Here is a 24,157-nt window from a genome sequence, read left to right as displayed (position 1 = left end):
TTACAGTAACTTACTTGTCAACAGCTGCCAGGTAGTCTGTGACTTTATTTACAGTAAGTTACTTGTCAACAGCTGCCAGTTAAGTCCATGATTTTATTTACAGTAACTTACTTGTCAACAGCTGCCAGATAAGCGTAATTATGACTTTTGATTTTTACATAAAATAAGCCTCATAAAACATGATGTTTCGATAAAAATTAAACTACCCAAAAGTTTATATTCTGTCATTTCGTTCATCTCACTTTATGTTATCCAGCACAGTCTCCACTGGATAAAACAAAACAATTAAATCTCAAGTTTTATTGAGAATATTCTCTTGCAAAGTGAGCAAACGTAAATTAAATTATATTGAAACTCTCGAAAAAACAAAGTCTGCCGACGCTCCAACAAAATGTGAATTTCGTTTGACAGGACTGTCTCGCTTTAGCATTCATGTCAATATAAGTCACTGAAGTTGACAGAAACAGGCGCTTTGAGGAAAACAGAGATGGAGGAGGACGCAAACAGACAGAAAGAAGAAAAAAAAAAAAGAGCTGTCAGCAGAAATCTGCCATATTCTGACGAGTTTGTTAAAGTGACAGTTAATGGATTTTATAAGAGAGAGAGAGAGAGATGTCAAAGACAAAAACACAGCAGAGTTATGACAAAGAGAGAGTATGCAGAGAGGATTGGCCGACTCACACGATTTAACATGATATGAAGGTATGCGTCTCCTGGAGGTTTTTTCAGGGAATGCTGACACAGAGTGGAGACAGAACAGGTGTCGTGCCAGAACAGGAGCTGGGCAAGAGTAAATGTTGGGAAATTTGATTTGATTTGTCTGAAGTTTTTCTTCACAGTATGAAAGGAGAGGGTGAGGTGAGGGGGTTGCAATAAACAATTACACTGTTAAATGCCACCAAACCCTACATACCGGTCCTTTTTTTTAGCATCTTTATTTGAATATATTACACATACTTCTGGATATGAAACTATCTAGGCAGTGCTCGTGTGCAGCTATGAAGAAGATGGTAACACTCCTGGTACTGTAAGACAATAATGCGTAGTAAGTACTGCCAAACGTTGGTATTGGTACTGCATCATGTTGTCAGCGGCAGCAGAACATTCAGACAACAATCAGCTCGAATTATGCAAAACCAGATCGAAGTAAATGAGCTTAAAGAATATCTCGGCCTTCACTTTTTTATTTCTCCCACTGATCCGGCGATGTTTTTCATCTCTCCATCTCCCTCTCACGTCAACAATTTGAGGAAGTCTTATTAGGCGCCGACAGCTCTCTCTTCCTCCCGGCTTCCTTTCCAGTTACTCTCCTCACATCTTTCCTCGTCGCGCTCCTTCTCTCTCCCTCTCAAAAATTTGAGAATATGTCTTATTTCAGAGACCGGGAGTCGACAGAACGCCACGGGATGTTTTGAAAAATAAGACTTTCCACTTTCTGTTCGCGTTCTTGCTCAGAGGACTGCTCTGCCAGAGCTGCAGCCAATTATACCTCCCAGCAAGGTGTAGTAGACGGCAGCGCACTGCAGTGCAGGCAGACAGCGGAGGAGAGGACTGCAGTCGAGTTTCTGTGAGTCATATCGCACAAAAGCACGAGAGATATTCAATTAGCGCGAACATAATGAGATCGGTGGCAGATTAAAAGAATTTCCAACGATCTACGGAAGACTGTGCTTAAAGCTTGTCTCCCACAAATCATGTTTCATGACTTTTGTTTGGCCTTTGAAACATAAGTCATGGCTGTATGTTCACGTTGCCAGTGTTTCAAAACGTAATACTGATACTGCTAAGTACTGCGTACATCACACAGAGATAAATAAAATGTACTTAAAACATCGGGGGGAATGGCTCGCTGCTCACCAGCTGTGAACATTAATAGAAAATGTTCCGGTCGATGAGGAGTTGATGTTAAAGCTGCACACTGAATTATCTATTTAAAGCTTTTTTTTCTCAATTTATATGCTAATTTCTTCAGTCATCCATCTCTGCACCACCGCCACCGCCTCTTTACTAAGCCCGCATTATGTATTGAATCATCACCTCTGTCACTACGACACAAGGGCAAGTAAGCATTCACTCCGTCCTTCACCCCTTCGTGCATCACACACCGGGGACATGAAGGCACTCCTAAATCTTAAAGAAAAACTGTGTTTGAGTTCTTTGCAGAACTTTTTTTTTATCTCTTTAAGGTTCTTTAAGGAACCGAATACAAACTTTTGGTGCTTTGAAGAACTTTCTTTCTGTTTAATAACTTTTTTTTTTCATGTTGTGATCAGGTTTTGATAAAAAACAACAAAGTGTTTGAACTTGTGGCCTAACCCATTGACTATTAACTAACTAAGCAGAACTTTATAGAGAGAGCAATCAGTAATGTGACAGTAATTCATAAAAAGTAACTGATACCTGAGCGTCCCCTGAGCCACAGCCGCCCAACAAGACAACAAAACGTCAGTATTTGACGATGTGGAATGAAACTCAGCAATCAACTAGTGTTTCCTGTTTTATTTTGTAAGTCTCCTTGTGTCTGTTTGTTTCCTGGCAGTTTTGTCTGTGATTAGTTTTCACTGGTCACCCTGCCTTCTGGTTTGTTGGTTTGAGTGTCAGTTCGTCTTCTTCTTATATATTGCAGTCTGGTTTTGCTTGGATCTTTCAAGGTTTCATGGACTGTCTGTTTTGATTTTGTAAATTCACTTTTGCGATATTAAACTGTTGTGCAGAAATTGCTGAAGTCAAAGGTCAATGGTGAGGTCAGGAAGGAAGAAAGTGTTCAGGAGCCTCTGATGTCTTATGCTGTATTATTTATTGACGCTTGGCCCAAGGAGAATTAGAGACACTCTCAAAGTTCATCAGAAGTGCCTGAGTCGGTCTCACATTCTGCCCAACTTGTGTTTTGGATAAACCACTGATCTGCACCAGTTCTGCCTCATTTGGGTCCTATGCCTCGAGTTCCTTGTTATCCTGCTTGAACTGTGACAGATCTAAACCTTTAACAGGTGAATATAACCTGTTTCAACATGCTAACAGTTAGTTTGGAATGTTAATAAATCAGGTTTTTATTCCTCAAAGAAAAGTATAAATGCAGGAACTCTGGTTGTGCGCTGGTGCTATCTGTGAAGATTTCTATCCAGCCTTAGTCAGAGGTGAAATCTGTAACTTCTCCTGCAAGAAAAAAAAAAGCTTTGTGTGGAGAGAAAATGAAATCTATGACTCAGAACAAACTCCTCAAATCTTCAGCTCTGTGATCTTCTCTACCCGGAGAGAGAAAACATGTCACCAGGCCGTCTGGCACTCCTTCTATCTATCAACTCCTTCAGATCTTTACCTGTGTCACCTCTCCTCCTCAAGAGAGAACGAAAGCACTTCACTCCCTGCTCTTATCTCCCCCGTCTCCCTCAATCCATCCACATCCCGTGGCTGCTGTCATCCCTCCTCTCCTCCCCTCGCTCTGTCCTTTCTGATCAGTCTGGCAGTATCCCTCTGTCGCGGAGAGCTGCGAACAGCAGAAAACAGACAGACGGGCGGACGGACGGACGGAGAGAGACGGAGATTGCCTCGGGGGGTTTTCTAACTCTGTTTCTTCCTCCGACTCCATCCCATCAAATCTCCATGTCTTTCTTGATTGATCCCTCCAGCTCTCTATCCTGCTCTTTCTCTTTCTGTCCCATTAAATCTCTCTTTGGTGTTTTGTCGTCTCACGGTGGCTCCAGCTCATTATCTCACTCAGTCCAGTGCCTGTCCTATTCATCCTCCCTCTCTAACTCACCTGCACCCCTCTGTTTTCTTTCTGTTTCTATTGTGCACATTCTCTTACTTACTCAAGTGTCTCAAATGGCCACACTTGGCTCCTAAATAGACTTAGTAAATATAGAATTATATGTCCCACATGTGTGGTGTACATTTAACTGTGTCGGTACATGAAAATGTAACTTTATAACCGTCTAAGTTTGACCATAGACTGTATAAAAATGGATGTTGTATCCGTGACTTCAACCACAGGTTTCTGAAGAGCTGTTGTGAAGTTCAGAGTGTGGTCACCATATTGGGCGTCCCAGCTAATCCAAAAAAGTGGAGTGAAGGTGAGCTGAATGACGCCTGGTTGCTCAAACAAGGCACCTGTGACAAGCCACACTCAGTACAGTTGTCATCAACGGGGAAATTTATCCTGAATGCTATAAATGTCAATGGCAAGCCCATCCGGAAGTTGCTGTGATATTTCACTCTGGACCAAAATGTCGACAGTCGAACAATGTCACGCTGAAGGTGTGGCTATAAATATGTCCCGCATATCTGCCGGTATTTGACACCAACCTTGACACCAGTCAAGATGCACATGCATACATAAATAAATATAAACTGCATACACAAGCAAGCACACACAGCCTACTATACTCCTTCAGTTTCCAGAAATGTATTCAGACACAAACACAAACATCTAAGCTGTCAAGCCTGCTCCTTCAGAATGTCAACTTTTTAAGGAAAACACCGTCGTCTCCGCTGGATGACAGTGTACTGTTTTAGTCTAAAGTGGCTTTGAGAGATGTTTAAGAGCCTCGAGAAGCAGGAAAACCAGGTTGGGTCCCTACCTCTTTTTGGTGGTACTTGATGGCCAGTTTGAGTTTGGCGAGGTCATGGCACTGTCTGGGGTCCAGTTCCTCGCGCTGGTCGTTGTCCCTGTGGTTCAGGATGGTTTCCAGCTCTCTTGAACTCCTGGCTTGGTCCAGAAGGTCTTTGGCGAAGCGTTTGCACTGCTGGGACAGCTCCTCGTACTCCTGACGAAACTCATTCTCCACCTGAGGAGAGGAAGATCGAACGAGGTTATGAGAGTGGGAGGAACCTCTTTTTGAAGTATTCGCTGTCCATAACTTTGACTCTTGTGGTTCAATAATGTCTTCAGGTCTGCACTGCTGCAACAGCTTCATGTGCTACTTAGGAAAAATGGTTTTAAAGCCTTAATCATGCACTTAAAGAACACCAACACCAAGATAAAAGGCTAATAGTCCAGAAGGGATTGCAATCCCAATTCCACAATTGCAAGAAAATCATTAGATTTAGAGAATCATGTAAATCTGCATGTAAAGGAAACCTTTGTGATCTTTGACTCGATTCAACAAAGGCTTTATCACATGGACTCAGACTTCAGATTATGATATGAGTAATTCTGCCATTACAGTGCTAGAAGAATAAGGGAAAGCATATTATAAAGTGGATCTAAACAAGGCAATTGAGGCAAGTAAGTAACATAAATAAAACTGGATACTGCTGCTTCGACAGAGGTTTTAACAGCCCATCAAGTTTAAGATGTGGCATTCGTCCAGTAGCGTTCACTTGGGTGCTTGATGCCAAGGAGGATTGAAGCAGCTCTGGAGGGTCCTGGTGGACCAGCACTTTATTGTGACTCTTTAAATTAGTGTCTCGTTTAATTTGACAGTAAGCTGTACATCGTGGAAGTAAAAACTGGCAGAAATCATGAGGCTAATCCTACCCTGGTCCAAATACTTCACTGATAAGTCACTGCAGAGCAGAGTGAACCTTTCCAAACAATTCCTTCCACACGAACACCCTGTATCTTTTCCAGTAAACACAAAGCAAAGACAGTGATATCCGAACCTTGCTGAGCTCTTTCAGTTCCCAGCCCAGTCTAAAGGCCGTGAGGATGGGATCTTCACTGGACAGTGCGATCAGGGAGGGCGAGGCCAAAGCTTTGTAGATGTTGAGTCGAGACCGTGAATGCCGGAGACTGTCGACCTACAGAAGGAGGAACAGCGAGAAAACAAGAGGAGAAAGATTTGTCACAATTTTAATGGAGAAAAAAAAAACAGCCCATACCACATCACACCATGATCATGCTCCTCTTCTTCAGTAGCTCAACAACTTCAGAGTGAGTAAAAGTGGTTCAAGAAACCCTTGCAGGGGGGGACTGTCCATCATCTCTCCCCTAGCAATACTTGCCATCTCCTCTTGGGGGGATTATGAGGCGTTCCCAGGACAGATGGACTGTGTAGTCCACCCAGTGGGTTCTTGGTCTGCCTCAGGGTCTCCTCCCCAGTCAGGAGGCATCTTAATCAGATGTTGAACCACCTCAGCTGGCACCTTTCGACACAAAGTAGCAGGGGCTGTACTCTGATCTCCCTCTGGATGAGTCCACCCACCCGACAGATAAAACTAATTTCGTCCGCTTGTATCCGCAATCTCATTCCTTTGGTCACTACCCAAAGCTCATGACCATAGGTAAGGGTTGGAAAGTAGATGGAGTGGGAGATTGGGATTGCCTTCCCCACAATGGTCCGGTACAACGTCCACAATACTGCAGTAAATACTGCTAATACTTAAGTAAAGCACAAGTAACTTGCCCTTGAGTTCATGCACTTAGTTACATTTAACCAACTGGCTATTTTAGTTAGAAAACTCCAGTGACTTTTATTTTGAAGTATTTTATTATCGGTACTTCCTAATGTACATGCACTTTGACACTTTTTGTTGAACATTGATACTTTATTTGACACCAAATTGTTTCCTTAACCGTCTGTACCAAAGGTACCTTTTCATTATTTACAGTAAATGCACGTTTAAAATGATTTATTTAGTATGATGAATTATCTATAAAATGCTACAGACCAAAGATTTATTAGTGACTAGGAGAGGAAATGTGAGGTATCTAATCGTTCAATCAAAGTAGAGTAATTGCTGTGAATTCAAATATTGATTTTCTGAAAACCAATGCACCAGAGAAATCATCTCTTACCTCTGAACTGGATACACACTCAACGCAGTCACATCTTATTTGGTGTGGTCTGGGAATGGTGACCTACACAGAACAACAACATAATAAAAAGGAAAAACCAATCACAACTATTCAAAACAAAAGCAAAAAATACACATTTGGTTTTGCTATTTCTTCACATACAGAAACTTGTGTAATCACCTTTCGCTGGACGAGGAGTTTAATGATCTCGTAGTTGTTGGTGTGAGCGGCGAGCATGATGGGAGTTATGTCTGGGGTGAACTCTGAAAACTGACTGTCCATCATCAGTGAGGGAACCTGGAGGGGAACAAAGAGCAAAAACGGTTTAATTAAATGCTTTAGGGAACCACGAACATATGACAGCTGCAGGCTGATATCTAAAATTAAATATTCCAGCATCAGTTTAATAATCGGTCCGACACTGGCAGTTAAACAGAGAGAAAACACAACTTTAATCAGCGTTTATTGTGCAATTACAAAAGGCATGAATCAGCACGGTTGCATGAGAGGAACAACTCCAAGCAAAAGAAAAAATTAAGCCAAATGAGGAATTTAATTAAACTGACTTGAATAAGATCAAAACAAAGTGACTCAGTGTATTTATTTAAAGTCACATCCTCTCCAAAACTCATTATATCCCTCGCTGATGCGACTCTGAACAGCTGCTGTAGTTTGAGAGAAACAAGAGGATTTTTATTACCGAGTGAGAGAGCAGGTGGTCCGCCGTTAAAGGTGGATGGAAGAGAGATGGAGAGGATAATGAATATTGTTTTTTGCTCGTTAGATCATATTAACTACAATTTGTTTTGAGGCGCTGACTATTCTCCAACCATGTGTTTGTCCTATAGATATTTGGATCCATTTTACCACCATTACAACCAGCCATTAGTTCCCACACAATGTGGAAATCCATTAGCCTTATCTTGACACCTGTGACAGGACATAATCTATAGACCAGTGGATGGAAACCAATGGCTGCCTGGAGAAAGAAGTAAAGACGCTAAATCTGTCTGTATTTATGGGAAAACAAAAATAATTTACTATATTCAAATTTCTCTTATTTGATAGCTACATTTCTAAATATATAATTTTTTCACCATTAAAAGAAAACATTGAGTTTATTCCACATTAATTCCACTTTCATGTGTGTACAGTAAATATAAAGCCATATGGGGCGGTCAGTAGCGTAGTGGGTTAAGCGGCCGCCCCGTGTGTGGAGGCTTTAGTCCTCACTGCAGCTGGTCCTGGTTCGAATCCCGCATCGGACGGCTAATTTACTGCATGTCACTCCCCCTCCCTCTGCTTCCTGTCTATCTTCAGCTGTACTATCAATAAAGGCATAAAAGGCCAAAAAAAAAATGTATATAAAGCCATATGAAGTCCCCTCTAAAGGGGAGTGTTTGTGTTTGTACCAGGTGTCGTGCCAGAACAGGAGCTGGCCAAGCGAGCAATGTAACTGTGGCTAAATCTTCAAATTTCTAAGCAGCGTTGCGTTAATGCTCATCAGGAGGACTTGAAATAAAGTGTAACCACACACGGTGTCGTGTGTTTACGACACTTGAAGACATCAGAAGAAGGAGTGATGGGAGCAGACTTGAGGAGGAGGAGGGAGGAGTGGAAGCGAACACAGCTCTCAGAGGGAGAATGAAACAGAGTTCTTCCTCTCCTCTTTTTCCACCTCTCCATCTCCCACGTTCTTCCACCTCTCCTCCCTTTCCTTCACATCCTCTCTTCTTCTCCTCAGCTGACCCCTCCTCCCCTGCCATCTTTGTTTTTCTACCTACTTCCTCTCTCTATCCTCCCTGCTGCCAAAACCTTTTTTCCTCATCTGATCTCTCTCATAACTCCTTCTCTCTCTCTGGCGTGATAAGAAGTGTGGGAACAGCTGCCACAGGCTGGGCATCACAGGCCGATTAAAGGAAGAGAGAGAGAGACGCAAACACACAAACAACTCAAAAACACACACAGCAGAATGATCTAGTTAGTGTCGTTACTGTGGTTTGAAGACCGTTTGATTGATTTTTGTGTCTGGTGTTTCTTTCTGAGGACTGTTCAGAATACTCTGACCCAGATAATAAAGAAATAATACACCAAACTTCATATCAGAGTTTATATGATTATATGATGGACAGTTAAAACACAAACTAACGTATGTAGCATTTTTATGGAAACAGTTTTTTTCTCATCATCTTTTTTTGTTAGATATTCATTTATATGGCAGTTTTACGGTGGCCCTGAAGTGCAAAACACAACAGCAAATCAAAAAACAGAACAGCAAATTCAGAAAGTTAACAGCGCTCATATTTTGAAAACATCTAAACCATGTCCTTCCAGTTCAAAGGACGGACCAGGAGTCCAATCAGCGACGATTCATGTCGCCCGAGGGTACCTACCTTTTCCGTTTTGAATTTGCTGTTGTGTTTTTTGATCTGCTATTGTGTTTTTGAATTTGCTATTGTGTTTTTGAATTTGCTATTGTGTTTTTGAATTTGCTATTGTGTTTTTTGATTTGCTATTGTGTTTTTGAATTTGCTGTTGTGTTTTGCACTTCAGGGCCACTGTACAGTTTTATCCAAAACACGTCCTTAAACATCGGGAACATTTGTCTGTCTCGCTCAGGGACACGTTGACATGTAGACGGACAGAGCTCGAGGTCTGCAAGCTGCTCTGCCCGCTGAGCCACAGCTGCATGTTTAAACCAGCAATTTAAAGTACCACCATTGGTCGAATTGACCTTATTATATCCGCATGACATGGAAATTAAATACTCAAGTACATGTACCTCAACATTGAATACAGTATTTAAGGTACTGCTGCTGCAACCGCAGATCAAACAGGAGAAGAAATCAAACTCATGTTTCTTCTCATCCGAGTTTCAAATGTTTTTTTGTCCTTTATTGATTTTTGTTTTGACAAAATAAATTTAAAAACCAACAAATGGAAAATTCAAAAATCAAAAGCGACATTGGTTTCCGCACGTCTGCGGATAAACTCCACGAGCTCGCACGCTCAGATCAAAACAACCAGAAATCATCTTCGACTGCAGCAACACACACACACACACACACACACACACACACACACACACTTAATCTTTTTTTCTTCACACACTTCACACATCAAAGGAACGTGTGAGCAGAGTCTGAAAAGCCTTTCCTCATCTGCATAACTCTCTCACTCTCTTTCTCCAACTAGTTCTCGCTCACTTCCTCTCTGCTGATGTCTTCTTACTTTCTTCTTTTACTGTCTGGATCGTCCTCCTCTCTCTCTCTCTCTCTCTCTCTCTCTCTCTCTCTCTCTCTCCCTCTCTCATGCTCAGAGCAGAGACCAGATTTTATCCTGCTTTCCATGTTTTATCACTCCCTTCTTTCCTTCCCTGCCTCCTTTGGTGAGCTGGTAGAAAACTGCATTTGGTTGATCAGTTAATCAGAGAGAAAGAGAGAGAGAGAGAAATAAAGGGAGGGAAAAGGGGGAGTGAGGAGAGAGAGAGGTAATAAAAGAGAAAGGGGGGAGTCAGAATGAGTCAGATGGAGAGGGACGGGAGAAAGGTCACCAAGAGAAGTGTCGACTTTACCCGTCAGCTGAGAAAGAGCAGTCTACAAAACACACACACACACACACACACACACACACAGACACACACACACACACACACACTGAAAGCTGCTTTAACTTCATGCTGGTAAAGTCAAAGTGAAAACCTCACAGTCTGCTGCCGTCTCCTCGTCTTGTCTCTCTGATTACAAGTTGATGTTGGCTGATATGATTTTATTAAAGATTATCTGTGCTGGTGTCTTATTTCAATGATCTCATTAGTTTCCTCTCGTCTTCTCTGTTTAAAGCAAACTTAAAGCGAGCTAACTACACACTAAGTCGACTGTTGTGTTCTCGTGCCTCATAAAATGCAGCTTCCATTGATTTCAGTCGGATGTAAACAGAAGCAGGCGACTTCTTTTGGAGCTAAACCTACATTTTTTGGAAACCTAATCAAACGTCTAAAGACTAAACCAACGTTTATTATTGCTACCTTGACCACATATGAACTGTTGCTTCCTTGAAATGTTGTTACCAGGCTGTAAACATGTTTATTTCTGCTGTGAAGTTGGACATTTGAACATGGGGACTTATGGAGACTGACTCACTTCTGGAGCCAGCCTCAAGTGGACGTTAGAGGTTACTGCAGTTTTTGGCACTTCAGCGTTTCGGCTTCGTTTTTTGGTCACCACTCACCTGGATCGTGAAAATGTTGCCAGCGAACACAAACCAGGCAGAAACGATGCTCCCTCATGAACCTATTCGACAAAACATGGGGTCTTATGTAGACTGGAATCACTTCTGGAGCCAGCCTCAAGTGGACGTTCGAGGAACTGCAGTTGGAACTGTTCTCTAACTCGTTTCTTGTGAACGTGCAGAGCTTGTTCACACTCATACTTTCATATAGACCTTAAAATAAATAGTACAGTAATCATTATTTATCATTTTAAAGTGACACTTTTACTGTAAAATATAAAAATATTTATATTTCTAAACGTTAAGAGCCATTTAACGTGTTTGTAATGATCTCTATTAATGAAAATGAATCCAGTGTTTGATATGAAAATGTTTCTCTGGTTTATTGATTAAATCTTTAGGAATGTGTTATAGGTTATTATTATTATTTCGTATATCGGAGTCGTGTAGATGGATTTTTCTAAACCTTCATGAAGCCGTGTGAGGAGGAAGCACATGAGAGAGAGAGAGAGAGAAGAAAAATGAGAAACGGCGAGAACAGATTTGTTCCCATCCTCGTCCAACTGAGAGGCGACCAAAAACCTTCCCACAATCCTCCGCTTCGGCCAAGGGTTGGTTGCCATGGTGACGCGGCACCTCACAGCCTCACGGAATTAATGAACAAGAAGAAGAAGAAGAAGAAGAAGAAGAAGAAGAAGAAGAAGAAGTCGTCCTCGTCTGTTTCTTTCTTTCTTCGTCCTTTATCTGAAAACGTCTCCTTGTTTCTTACTCCTCATCTTCCTTCCCCTCTCTCTCTCTCTTCATCGCTCCTTCCCTTCCTCCTCTTCTCTCACTCCTTCCCTCCTCCTCCTCGACCCCCTCTAACACCTACATGTTAACTGAACTGTGCAACATGTTCTTCTACACCAAAAATGCGGCAGCCAGACGAATGCACTGTCGGTCTCTGAATTTCACCGTGTGTTTAGAAAACGAGCCCGTCAGCAGAATGTGGCCCGGAGCATTTACAATGAATGGATGCACAACTCATTATCACGCCCACATACACATTTACAGATGAGGAAATGCAAACACATGCATGTGTGAATGCCACAGATTAACATCCACACACACCTGTTTCTCGCCACTGGGCCGCCGGTGCGACAGCAGCAGCTCCACGGCGCCGACCACCTCCTTCCTGATGGCGTACAGCAGGGCGTCGCCGGTGTGGATGCCGTGGTCGAGAAGGAGCTCCATGATCTCCAGGTTCTCGTTCTCGATGGCGATGAGGAGAGCGCTGCGGCCCAGCGGGTCCAGGCAGTTAACGTCCATGTTGTAGTAGACCTCCGCCTCGCGTAGGGCATGTTTGACACCCGCATAGTCACCTGGAGGGGCAAGGGGGGGAAGGTGGAGGGGTTTGTAGGAACTCAATGTAAATATACTTCTTACAAGTGAAAGTACAGTGGTCGATCTGAAACTAAACAGGGAGAGTGTGACAGTTTAAGTTTCCAGGACAAAAGTCTGCTTGGACCACATGTCAGCTATTGTGGGTACAACACCGCAGCAAAGTCTGATTGACTGTTCAGCCAACAGAAAGCATCGACTCAGCATCATTTACGAGGCCAGAAGACCAGCAGAGAAAAGTTTTACATTGCTAATAGATATAAAATCTACCTTTCTCCACGGCGGTGAGGTAGGCCCTCTCCTCAGCGGACAGCTCCACCTCAGCCCGGACGATCTGAAGCGGGATGCGATCGCGGTAAGGCGAATATGTCGCCTAAAAAACACAAACAACACAACGCGAAAACTGTAAAAACCTTAAAAAAACACAATCCTGTTCAAGTCACTGATTGTTAACCTCTTCCACTCTAACCTTCCCGACAATGGAGCCATGAAAGTTGGAAGATTAACCCAAGATGAAGCTCTCAGACCTGTGCATCCAGTTTTTCTAGACATAAATCATTATGATTGAAGTGTATGATGACCATTCTCATCCATGTCCAGTTATGTCTCATATGTCATTTTTGGATTTTTGGCACCAAGAACTTGAGAAAAACCATCAAAAAATAATCGTAATTTTGATGATTCGGTATCAAATACTTTGGATGTTTCGAGATGTCTGTAAAAACGGCATTTTTTGGCATACAGGACAAGTAAATGGTGAACACCTCTCTACTGGTAAATGCTTAAAAACTTCCTTATTGTCTTTATTATCCCCAGTTTCATGACGCTGGGATTATCCTAGGTCATTTTATACAGTGAGGTCACGTCCACGAGAGTCTCAGCTTTCCAGTCATACCCAATCCATGCAACTTGGTTTAGAGACTCCTGTGTGGAGAAAATATTCATGTGATTAGCATAAAGTGGACATGTCTGTGAAGGGGAGACTGACATTGTGGGTTAAGGAGCAAATATGTGACGCTCGCTGTTTGGTTTAGGGCTTAAATTAGCTCCCAAGTCAAATAAATCAGCTGTTTGTTTATTTGCAAATCCTCTGTCGTGTGATGTTTTATTCCATAAGCCAACGCTTTCAAAACAGCAGTCAGCATCATTCATCATCACATTAGAGCTGAACAAGAACGAAATAAAGAGAGACGAAAACTGTGGCTGAAAAAGACAAATTTGGCGTTGGGGTAACCATGAAGTTCAGTGAATCACATCAGCGGTGGAATGGGATACGCTCATGGACGATTTCATTACTCAACACTGTGGAAACAGGAGGATGATGGATAGACTGGCAGACTTGATTTTGTATAAGTGTGTGAGTCTGTGCATGTTCTTGTCCATGTACCTTTGTGGGTACCATCGGTTTAAGACCTTCATAGTGGGGACATTTTGTCAAGTCCTCACATTGTCAAGAGATTTAAGACATTGTCCTAACAAGTCTGTGTTTTACTCACCTTCTTGTAGTACAACTGTGTCATGGGATTCATCTGGCCAGTCTGGAAGAAACAAAACACAGAGGCGAGAGTTACTACGACAGTTCGGGGAAGAAAAATATAAACACTACTGCGATAAATAAAAGCAGGGGACGCATAAACTCATGGCAAAGAAAGACAGATGTTGTCCACTTAAACATTTCATAAAGTCGGGAGAGAGAAAGAAAGACGAAACACAACAAAATATATATTTGCATCAAAGGTGGCGCTCGTTCCTGGAATAATTAATTACTGTAATTTCACCTCTATAAACAGAGATATTGAAGGGCATCGAAAGTCAATGTAGCATCAACATTTAAAATCTGTCTTACACTTCCAGAGGATATCATTATCTCTGATGTGTATCTCTAATTAACATACATAAATCTTCTTAGAAATCACAAGTGAAAGATGCTTGAGAGTAATCACATTTTTAAGTTTCTTTTCAGGGTCAAAGTAATCAGAGTTGTAGTTGTTTGCACATCAATGAGCGCACTGCAAACATGAACTGCTAATAGCAAGTTTGAACATACTTTTAATGGTGCCGATTTGCAAAATGTAAACAAATAAAGAAGAAAAATGCGGCGCTCAAGCACTAACTACTAACTACCTGACTCCATGGCATCATTATAACAGGCATGGGGTGCAGGCATATGCGTCGTTTAGATGTGCTGCTGTGATTTCTGCCAACATCCGAACACCGTGGTTGTCAAAGTGTTGAAAAATGACATTTAGAAAAACTCAAAATGCCTTCACAGAAACAATGATAAGACTTCACCTCACTGAGCATTTCACACAGTCTTTTACCTTCAGGCTAAAGTAGTTCCCTGTGAAAAATGTTCACGCTGAGCTCTGTGGATTATCCAAAGTCACTTGAACTTTGCTGTTGCTTCAGTTTTGTTATTTTTCACCGCAGTGAGCACGGAAACAAACACCAGGAGGTATGAAACGCAGCAACAGAGATGTCAAAATCACAGAAAATGAAACTGAAACTGTCTGCAGGGCCAGATTTTATTCAACCGTGAACTACCTTATCCTTGTTGCAGTATGATTACATAGCAGGATAGTAAATAACAGTTTTCAACCAAATCAGTGACCGCAGACTGAAATCTGAGGCTAAAACTGAGCGTTTTACTCGAGTGAAGACTTCAAAAACACCCTCAACTTCAAATTCAACCTGACATTTGAAGAGAACCGGCAGACAGCAGGGGAACAGTGCAGTAGGTGAGATAAAACGCTCCAACTTGGCACTGAGCTGACAGTGAGGGACAGTGATGGACGGGCACACGGTTGAAGCAGTGCAGATTAGTGACTCCACATACATTTAGTACAATAAACAGACCAAGGATAAGCCTCATCCGGCGGTATTAGTGGCTCTAGTCTTGTTAATACATGTAATCCCCGTGAACCGCTGGCTCCTGCAGAGCGTTAAGAAACTCTGCTTGTTTGCACATTTATTTTTACTTTATCATTTTTGACTTGGTGCACCATAATTGCCTCCGATTTGTTTGTTTTGGGAGCAAGCTGCGTAGATATGATGATGCATTTTGATTGTTTTACATTTTCCTACGCAGTGTGGGGTTAATTTTCTAGCATTAGGGAACCGTCAAAGGAAATACCGATAAACATCTGCACGTCTGTCTAATTACTGAAACTGTTGGTTTGGGTAGGGAAACAGGTACAGACTGCTGTGCGACTGGGCAAAAGACTGAATGACAAATGATTTTAAAGATGTAGGTTTTGGTAGAAGAAACAATGAGAATGAGCCAGTAGTGAAAATTTAATTAAGAGAGCAACATTTACATCTGAATGTCATTAGTCACACGTGTTCGGAAAGTAAAAGAGGGAAGCCAGGAGCAAACAGACGCTCATTTCATTTGATTTATAGCTAAATATGCTGATCTCTGCAATCTGTGCTTTAATTGACCTGATTTACCTTTAATTAAATTACAAAAAACAAAGACTTGACGTTGGATCTGACCGATCTGAATATTCAAGACTCAAGTTTTGAAATGAACTAGTAGTAAACAAACTAAAATCAGACAAACTGCTGCTCATGTTTCCAATTATCACGATGCTTTGAGGAAAATGTTCAAATGTTGTTTGACATTCCTACAGTCAACCTTCGTACCTGCATCTTGACATGCAATTTGCTTTTAGGGACTTTAGATATGGGATCGTTAATATGACCAACACTGAAAAAAATTGACATTTCCTAAAGCCAAAAGGTGACATCTACAAATTGTTTATTTCATTTGGCCAATACCTCAAACCAAGCTCTAGTCTTAAATCAAAAGCGAATCTGATTGGACGCCCTCTGCTCTACAACAACAACAAACATTTCAACCGTAGAACCAAAACAAACCTCAGGAATCAAAAGGAAGGTCAGACAGTTTAACCCAGTTTATGAAAGGTTTGAATGTGCTGTCTGTGTGAGCAGACAGACTGTGACACATATGCTAATGTCATAGATGTGGGTCAGGGCTCAGTCTGACACTTTAAATTGAATCATTTATTGCAGCTGCAATATAGATCTGAATTTCAACAAGGCAGCTTGAAGCGGGGAGGGGAGTCCATTTAAAACCAGCAAATACACATTCACAGTCAATCACACAACGCAGCATGAAAAATGCAGCATAATCCAAAACATCGAACAGTGTGTTAAAGCTGCACTGATAACTGTATTAAGGTGGCACTGCCAGCCTGGACATGATCAATAAAGCTTCTGAAATTAAAATAAATAAAAATTAGCTAGCCCTACAACTGTCTGCGATTTACAGAGTTGAAATCACAGTAACTAACTGTCAGCTATTGACAAGTAACTTGAATCACAGTAATTAACTGGCAGCTGTTGACAAGTAACTTCATGTAAATAAAATCTCTGTAATTCACTGGCAGCTATTGACAAGCAGCTTACTGTAAATTAAATAACAGTAATTAACTGGCAGCTGTTGACAAGTAACTTACTGTAAAAGAAATCTCTAATTCACTGGCAGCTATTGACAAGGAACTTACTGTAAATAAAATCTGTAATTCACTGGCAGCTATTGACAAGCAGCTTACTGTAAATGAAATCTCTAATTCACTGTCAGCTATTGACAAGCAGCTTACTGTAAATGAAATAACAGTAATTAACTGGCAGCTGTTGACATGTAACTTACTGTAAATGAAATCTCTAATTCACTGGCAGCTATTGACAAGCACCTTACTGTAAATGAAATAACAGCAATTAACTGGCAGCTGTTGACATGTAACTTACTGTAAATAAAATCTCTGTAATTTACTGGCAGCTATTGACAAGCATCTTACTGTAAATGAAATAACAGTAATTAACTGGCAGCTGTTGACAAGCAGCTTACTGTAAATGAAATAACAGTAATAAACTGGCAGCTGTTGACAAGTAACTTACTGTAGATGAAATCTCTGTAATTCACTGTCAGCTATTGACAAGCAGCTTACTGTAAATAAAATAACAGTAATAAACTGGCAGCTGTTGACAAGTAACTTACTGTAAATAAAATCTCTCTAATTCACTGTCAGCTATTGACAAGTAACTTACTGTAAATTAAATTATAATTAACTGACAGCTTTTGACAAGCAACTTCAAAAATCAAATTACAGTAATTCACTGGCAGCTATTGACAAGCAGCTTACTGTAAATGAAATAACAGCATTGCATACTGCATAGTACAAATGTGTTATTTATGTTTCTGATCATTGACCATGAAGCTAAACACTTGAAATCGTCTATATTCACATATCACACTCCATTTCTCTCAGAGAGCGAGAGGTGAGTTCCAGCTGCTCTCTTGCAGTCAAAGAGGTTTAATGACGCTGTAAAGAAAAAGAAATCTTCAGTGCTGACTCATTGCCACAGCTCAAGTCCTAGTCAAGACCTTAAACCTTTAAAAACACTCCAACGCAACAAACGCACTGCAGATAAACACACTTGTGGCTCCTCGTCTCGTCTCGTCGAGTTGAAACACAGTTCACTTCTGAAGAAGAGTGACAAACCACTGCCAGGAAGAAACAGGTCCTGAATCCTTAATGCGACCACGGAGACGCTGTCTGCTGTGTAACAGAAATTCCCAGAATGACCGGCTGTCAGGTTATCTCTGCTGGCAGATAGCGGGGGAACTGTCATGGTCAGAAATTGGAGATTTATTGGTCTGAGAGCGATGCAAATATTTTTGCTTCGCTGACATTGTCAGGGTTTTTTTTTTTTCAAAGTATTGTGTCTGTAAGACGAAAAAGAAGATGTCTTCGCTGTCAGTGGACTGCTTATCAACAGCTGACAGATAAATTAATGCCTCCAGTTACCGTCATTGTCAAGTGTACTGAAAATACCAACTCAACTGGCAAAGGCAGTTTCCATGGCGCTCTGAAGTATAAAAGTTATCAGGGGTTATTTACAGTCATTGTGAGACTGACAGTCATTCCCCAAATCTGAACTTCTGTGAATACTTTTATTCGTGGGGCAATAATGAGGATGATTAAACTCTATTAGCCGCAGAGGAAGAGGCAGGAAGAAACGCAGCGACCCCGGCATCTTGTATGTGTCCGACCTTTTGGTAATGAGCTGCAGTTTGCCATTTTAATTTAGATGATTTATTTGCAGTTAATGAATTCACGTCCAGGGTGACCTTCAGTGACCAGAACAGGACTGAAGTGAAGTGAAGTGATCTGAGCCGGGTTTAACTGAGCCAGACAAGATTAGACTGGACCGTAACAGTCTGAAGAAGACTTGACCAGCTATTAGCTGTATTATTCATTCTTAATTGGGAGATGCCAAGTGAGCTGATGGGATGAAAAACAAGACAGGACTGCCCTCAAATTTATGAGTATGGAAGATTTAAAATGCTAAATTCACATCACAACAAAACATCCACTGTGTAGGGTTTAGTAGCATCTAAATGGTGAAGTTTCCAACCAGTTGAATACCTCTCACCTCACCCTACCCTTCCAAGAGTGTAGGAGAAACTCCAATCTAAAAATGGGCAAAGACGTGGAGCGTTGGTGGAGCCGAGGCCCGGTTGCTCAAACAAAGCCACCTGTGACCACACCCACCTGTCAGTCAAAGCGTCCACGCTCTTAATCCTGCATAACTTTAAGCCTTAATATAATGTGAACAGGTGAGTTGTATATAAATTCACCCTCAGTACAGTTGTCATGAACGGGGAAATTAGCTACAGAGACCAAAACTGTTTTTTGTACCAGGCTGTAAACATGTTTATTTCTGCTGTGAAACATGGGGACTTATGGAGCCAGCCTCTAGTGGACGATTGAGGAACTGCAGTTTTTGGCTTAGCACTTGGCTTGTCTTCCTGGCCAAGTGAAAATGTTGCCAGTGAACATAAACCAGGCAGAAATAAGTGTGTATGTGGCGAAACTTTAGTTTTTTAGTGTTAATTGATGATGATGTTGAGCTGGCCTTGTTTGTTTTGACTCAGCAGGGCAGTACATGATATTTTCCATGCATCTCAGTATGGATGTTTGGCTTTAGGAGCTCGCTGTGTGCTCCCAAAAAATAATTTCCTGACTAAAAATAACACTTCCTGTTTATGACTAGTGACTGAAATCAAATTTAGACCTCGTTATTACTCCTACAGGCTGCAGCGCTCGCACTGCTGCTTTGCTAAATGAGTTTTTCAAGCAGACCTGCTGAGTTAACATGAAGCAGCAGCTCTGTGCCTCAGTCTGATGTCTGCACTTGTTTTTCAGTGTCAAAATAAGAAACCGTGACCGCCTTTCTTTAATTTTCTCTAAAGATAATTCACTTAATCTTTATTTTGACAGATTTCCTGAAGGCGTGAGCTTGTTTGCAACCTCGACCCGCCTCATTGAAGGAGTCGGTCTTTGTCGTCTTCCTTCATTTCATCACATTTACTTCCCTTTTTTCCCCCTTAAAAATAACCTCGCTCTGCAGGTGGACTTGAAGCGATAAAGATCTGCTCGCGCCTGCGGGTTATCACCTAAAATTATACGGATGAGATTAAATCATGTGAATGGGATCAATCCCGCAGTGGTGGCGTATGCGCGGTTGCTGGAATGCAGATGCGTTTAGGATCTGCATAGCGAGGGAGAATTTATGCTGACGGCTTTACAATGCTCCACTGACTGTGGGTACAGCAATGCAGATAAACTCTGCTGCTGCTCGGGCTCCTATCTCACTCCATCGCTCCCTCTTTTTCCCCCACACAACAAGTTTTTCACTGGACAGAACTCATTAGATCTTTCTGTTTTTTGTTTTTTTTGCTTCTGCTCGCCGGAAATGTCACAACAATTTGTTATTTTTCCACAACATCCATCACTAATTTCCTGTCCAGCCTGCTATTTCGTTCTTTTCCCCCCATCTACCCTCGTCATTTGTGCATGCAGCTCCTTGTAAACACTTTCAACCGTCTGCATCTTTCAGATTTTCTGCTCTCCAAACAAACAGAAACGCTCCGTCTTGAACTAGTTTCGCCTCATAATTCTCATCTTTGCTCCCATTCCATCTCATTGCCCCTTTCCCCATCTTGTTTTCTCTCAGACTCTCTACATCTGTCCCTCCTCCAACATGTTGTGGTCACATCATCATACCAAGGCTCGCAGTTGACAGATTCTGGCAGCCGTTCGTTGTGAAATGAACCAATCAGAGAAGTCGAGAAAGGGTCAAGTTCGCATTTCCTCTGAATTTTACAAGCAGCAACCCGACAAACAGCCGACCAACCTCTCGTTCCAACTTCAGCTCTGCAGAAGCACTTCAAACAAATGTGGGAAAAGCCGATCATCAGCTTCTCCGTCGCTTTAATGAGGACTCGAAAACGATGTGTTGAAGCACATCGCTGAATGTTTAATATCCCGTTTTCGCCTCCGAACCACCAAACATTCTGCAGCCAGCTGGGTGATAGACGGAAGATAACAATTTTCCAAACAACTTAACATAATTTCGCATAAATATTTAACACCTTCAACTGCAGCGATGTGCAGCGTGAGCAGAGCTGATGCTGGGTGTTGAATCCACTTGGATAACTTGACCCACAAACCTGAGACCCAAGTCAACGTTGACCCATGAAGGCCTCCATCCTAAACCGCCCTTTGTACCTCGTTTTAAGGCTTTTATTGTTGGATTGTACCATTCATGTAGAAATGTTTGCCAACGTCTCACCTCTCGACGAAAAAGCTTCACGAAATCTCTGAACTATTTCATTCAAAAGGTCCTTAAAGATCTTAAATCATCTGTCAATGCACAAAATGTGAAAATAGAAACTTCACTTATTCATGTTCAAGTTGTGAGAAATGAAAAGTTTGGTGATGATTAAAAAGTAACCAACCAAACTGGACAAAAAGGAATAATTAGAAATTAAACTGCTTTTGAGCTTCTTAATGGCAACCACTGTGTTTTTAACAGTTTGAGGAACGCTTGGTCACCTTTAGTTTTAAGCTGGGACTTCGGTTCCACTTGGTTGAAGGTCTTTGTTGGTAGACCTCAAAGTACAAAGTAGTCTTTGGTTCTTGAACACCCTCTGCCACCTGTTCGCTCAGGACAATCCAAACTTTCCTCGTCTGTTGTTCCCCGTTGGTGGAACGTCCTACCAGTTCCTACCAGATCACAGCGTCCCTCTCTACCTTCAAAAACCTCCTGAAGACCTCCAGCTCTTCAGAGAGGGACCTCCTCTCCAACACTACCAACAACTCTTCATGATAAATCTATCCCCCTCTACGACTGTCACTATTTCCCTTTCATGATTTGAATTGCCTTCGCTGCAGATGTTTGAATGGCTGATGCAGAGTTTTTGCCACATGTACTAAGACAAATTGCAAACTGAGGACAAACACTCGAGGCCATTGAGGGGAAAAACAACAGCAGCTCCACAAGTCATGTCACATTTTTACATTTCATTGAAGCGAACCAAACGCAAAACACAAGCCTGCAGGTAGACATATAGAAAAACATATGGCTCCTTCCTGCAGCTGCGTTGACTGGCAGTAAATCATTGAGGAGATTTTATGATACATGTAGCTGTTAAAGACTTTGATGGACTTGGCTCCAGGTGTATTCACTAACAGGTGTACTAACTAACTTAACTGAAACCTAAATGCTGGACTGACTTTTCACATCCTGACCGCCTCGCTATCGATCAGTCGGCGGAAGAAAACAAAGACGTCCTTAAAGACAAAATCGAGTTATTTTTTGATTTTCTTGACTAAAAAGACTCAAAAATAATCAACAGATTATCTGATGGCGACAGTTTGGACAGCATGACAGCGTCCTGGATCACGTATGGCGACAGTTTGGACAGCATGACAGCGTCCTGGATCACGTATCCGCCTTAAAAGAAGGTCAATTTCAACGGCCATCACCTTTTTAATGAAACACATGTATCAGCAGCACACAGTAGATGTACGTCTGAGAGCCAAACGGCAGCAGAAAACAGCGGAATAAGCAGAAAGCGTCCTGTCGTCCTCAGCCACTCAGCAATAAAGCTGGAAGTGTAATGAGAGAAAGTGCTGCGAGCAGAACTTAAGAGCCAAGCGTTCACTGCTCTTTATTATATGTGGGTGGTTCTCTCTCTCTCTCTTACCTCTCATTCTTCCTCTCCATCGTCTTCTATGATCTCCGGTTCTTTCTAATGTTTCCCTCCAGTCTGAAACGCTCTCCTCTTTCACACCTCTCCCCCACACTCCGTCACTCCTTCTCTCTTCCTTCACAAGTCTTTTCCCTCCATCTCTGACTACTCCAACCTTTCCCTTTTCCCTTCCTCTCTGTACATTTGCTTTCTCTTTCTCGTCTCGACTCTTTTCCTCTGTGCTTTCACGTGCAAACGGTCGGTCAGAAACAGAAAATCAGTCCTCCAAATTATACAAAGATAATATGTAGTTTGAGAGAAGATGACTGAGCTAGAACAAGAGGAAATGTAGAAAAGAACGCAAATATTAAATATCAATGAGGTACAAACCAAAAAATTAACAATAGCAAATTTATAAACAGGTTAACCGTCCTCCTCATGGCTTCAAACCCCAGCAGGAGCTTCCAGAGTTCCTTGATTTATCTGCTTCTACCTGTGAGTCAATAAGTTATTTCCTTTTTTTTCTGTTTTATTGTGTTGTTTTAAAAAAAAATCGACTCAATGCTTTGTGCGGTTTCTTTGTTTGACTTCCTGCCAGCTTCATCTGCTCTGTGCTGGTTGAAGCAGCAGGTTCTGAAACACTCAGCGATTCCAAAAATCCCCCCAAAAATGTCTGTGCGACATTTATAATGTTACATTTATTGAACAAAATGTTGCCTGCCTGCCTGCCCAGCTCCTGTTCTGGCACGACACCGACACTCTGAGCCTGTAAACCTACAAACACAGAAAACATTTCCTCCATAAAATATGATCCAGTTTCACCAAAATCAGTGAAATAGTCGGTGCTGTGTGACTTAAAGTGCCGTAAAGTGTTACGTACTTCTCGTGGCTTTTGAGCTGTACATAACTGTACACAGCGCCATCTACAGACGAGTGTTTCAGACAGTTTGGGGCTGTCAAATGTGTCTTTGGCTGCTGCTTTGTACTTGTACCCTATAAAAGTAAGTATTAGATAAATAAACATTCAATCTTCCTCTCCTGTATCTTTTCCAACCCTCCTTTTATCCGTCACCCTAAATATCAACTGTCACCTCGTCTTTTTCTAACCTTTACTCATGTTTTCATCTCTCTCTCTCTCTCTCTTCGATCACTCCTTCTTCTTCTTCCTCTACGCTTTTTTACTATCTCTTCATTCATCCCTGTAATATAATCCCATTACTTTAGCCATTTATCTCATCCTCTCTGACTCCACTCCATCACTCCTGGTGCCCTCTGGTAGTTTTTCGCCGACGTGTCTTGCTCCATCTTTCCTCGACTCTATCTTCGACTCCAGCTTTCTCTCACTGAAGTCTAATTTGTTATCGGGTTAGAGTTTCTCTGCCTTTACAAAGTCTGTCTCTCTAAATTTTGCTCTCAAACTTTTGTGTCTCTTCCTCTTCGTCTCTTTATCTCCACTCCACTGCTGATCCTGGATTCTTCTCACAACTCCGAACCATCTTCTTCTTCCTCTCTTTCTCCCTCCTCCCTCCATCTTGTGAGACGTGTTTGCATAAAAGACAATCACACCCCAAAGCAAAAGACACCATGCACTGAGATGCATATTTGAAGTAATAGACTTCCCTCATACAGTTGTTAAAATTCAGGTCATGCCGTCTGAAAACATAATTGAAGAGGCGGACACAAAAACAGACTAACCGAGACAAAACACTAATCTGTGCGGCTGCAGGACTGCCCAGACACAA

The 24,157-nt window shown here is 41.8% G+C and overlaps 1 protein-coding gene across 1 annotated transcript in view; it reads right to left on the bottom strand.

The window, feature by feature from the left end:
* The window catches only part of trpc5a (transient receptor potential cation channel, subfamily C, member 5a), a 119,434-nt gene that overhangs the window by 48,014 nt on the left and 47,263 nt on the right, over positions 1-24,157 (bottom strand). The window contains exons 2-8 of the mRNA XM_019265673.2: positions 13,846-13,887; positions 12,620-12,722; positions 12,080-12,330; positions 6,920-7,036; positions 6,740-6,802; positions 5,605-5,742; positions 4,581-4,787 (exon numbers count right to left, since the gene is read on the bottom strand). Of these exons, the coding sequence (XP_019121218.2) occupies positions 4,581-4,787; positions 5,605-5,742; positions 6,740-6,802; positions 6,920-7,036; positions 12,080-12,330; positions 12,620-12,722; positions 13,846-13,878 (912 nt within the window). The 5' untranslated portion in view covers positions 13,879-13,887. The remainder of the gene's footprint in view (positions 1-4,580; positions 4,788-5,604; positions 5,743-6,739; positions 6,803-6,919; positions 7,037-12,079; positions 12,331-12,619; positions 12,723-13,845; positions 13,888-24,157) is intronic.

Source organism: Larimichthys crocea, chromosome XIV (assembly GCF_000972845.2).
Source record: "Larimichthys crocea isolate SSNF chromosome XIV, L_crocea_2.0, whole genome shotgun sequence".
Classification (NCBI taxonomy): Eukaryota; Metazoa; Chordata; class Actinopteri; family Sciaenidae; genus Larimichthys; species Larimichthys crocea.
Note: the sequence above shows the minus strand (reverse complement) of the source record. Positions and strands in the feature narration are given on the sequence as shown.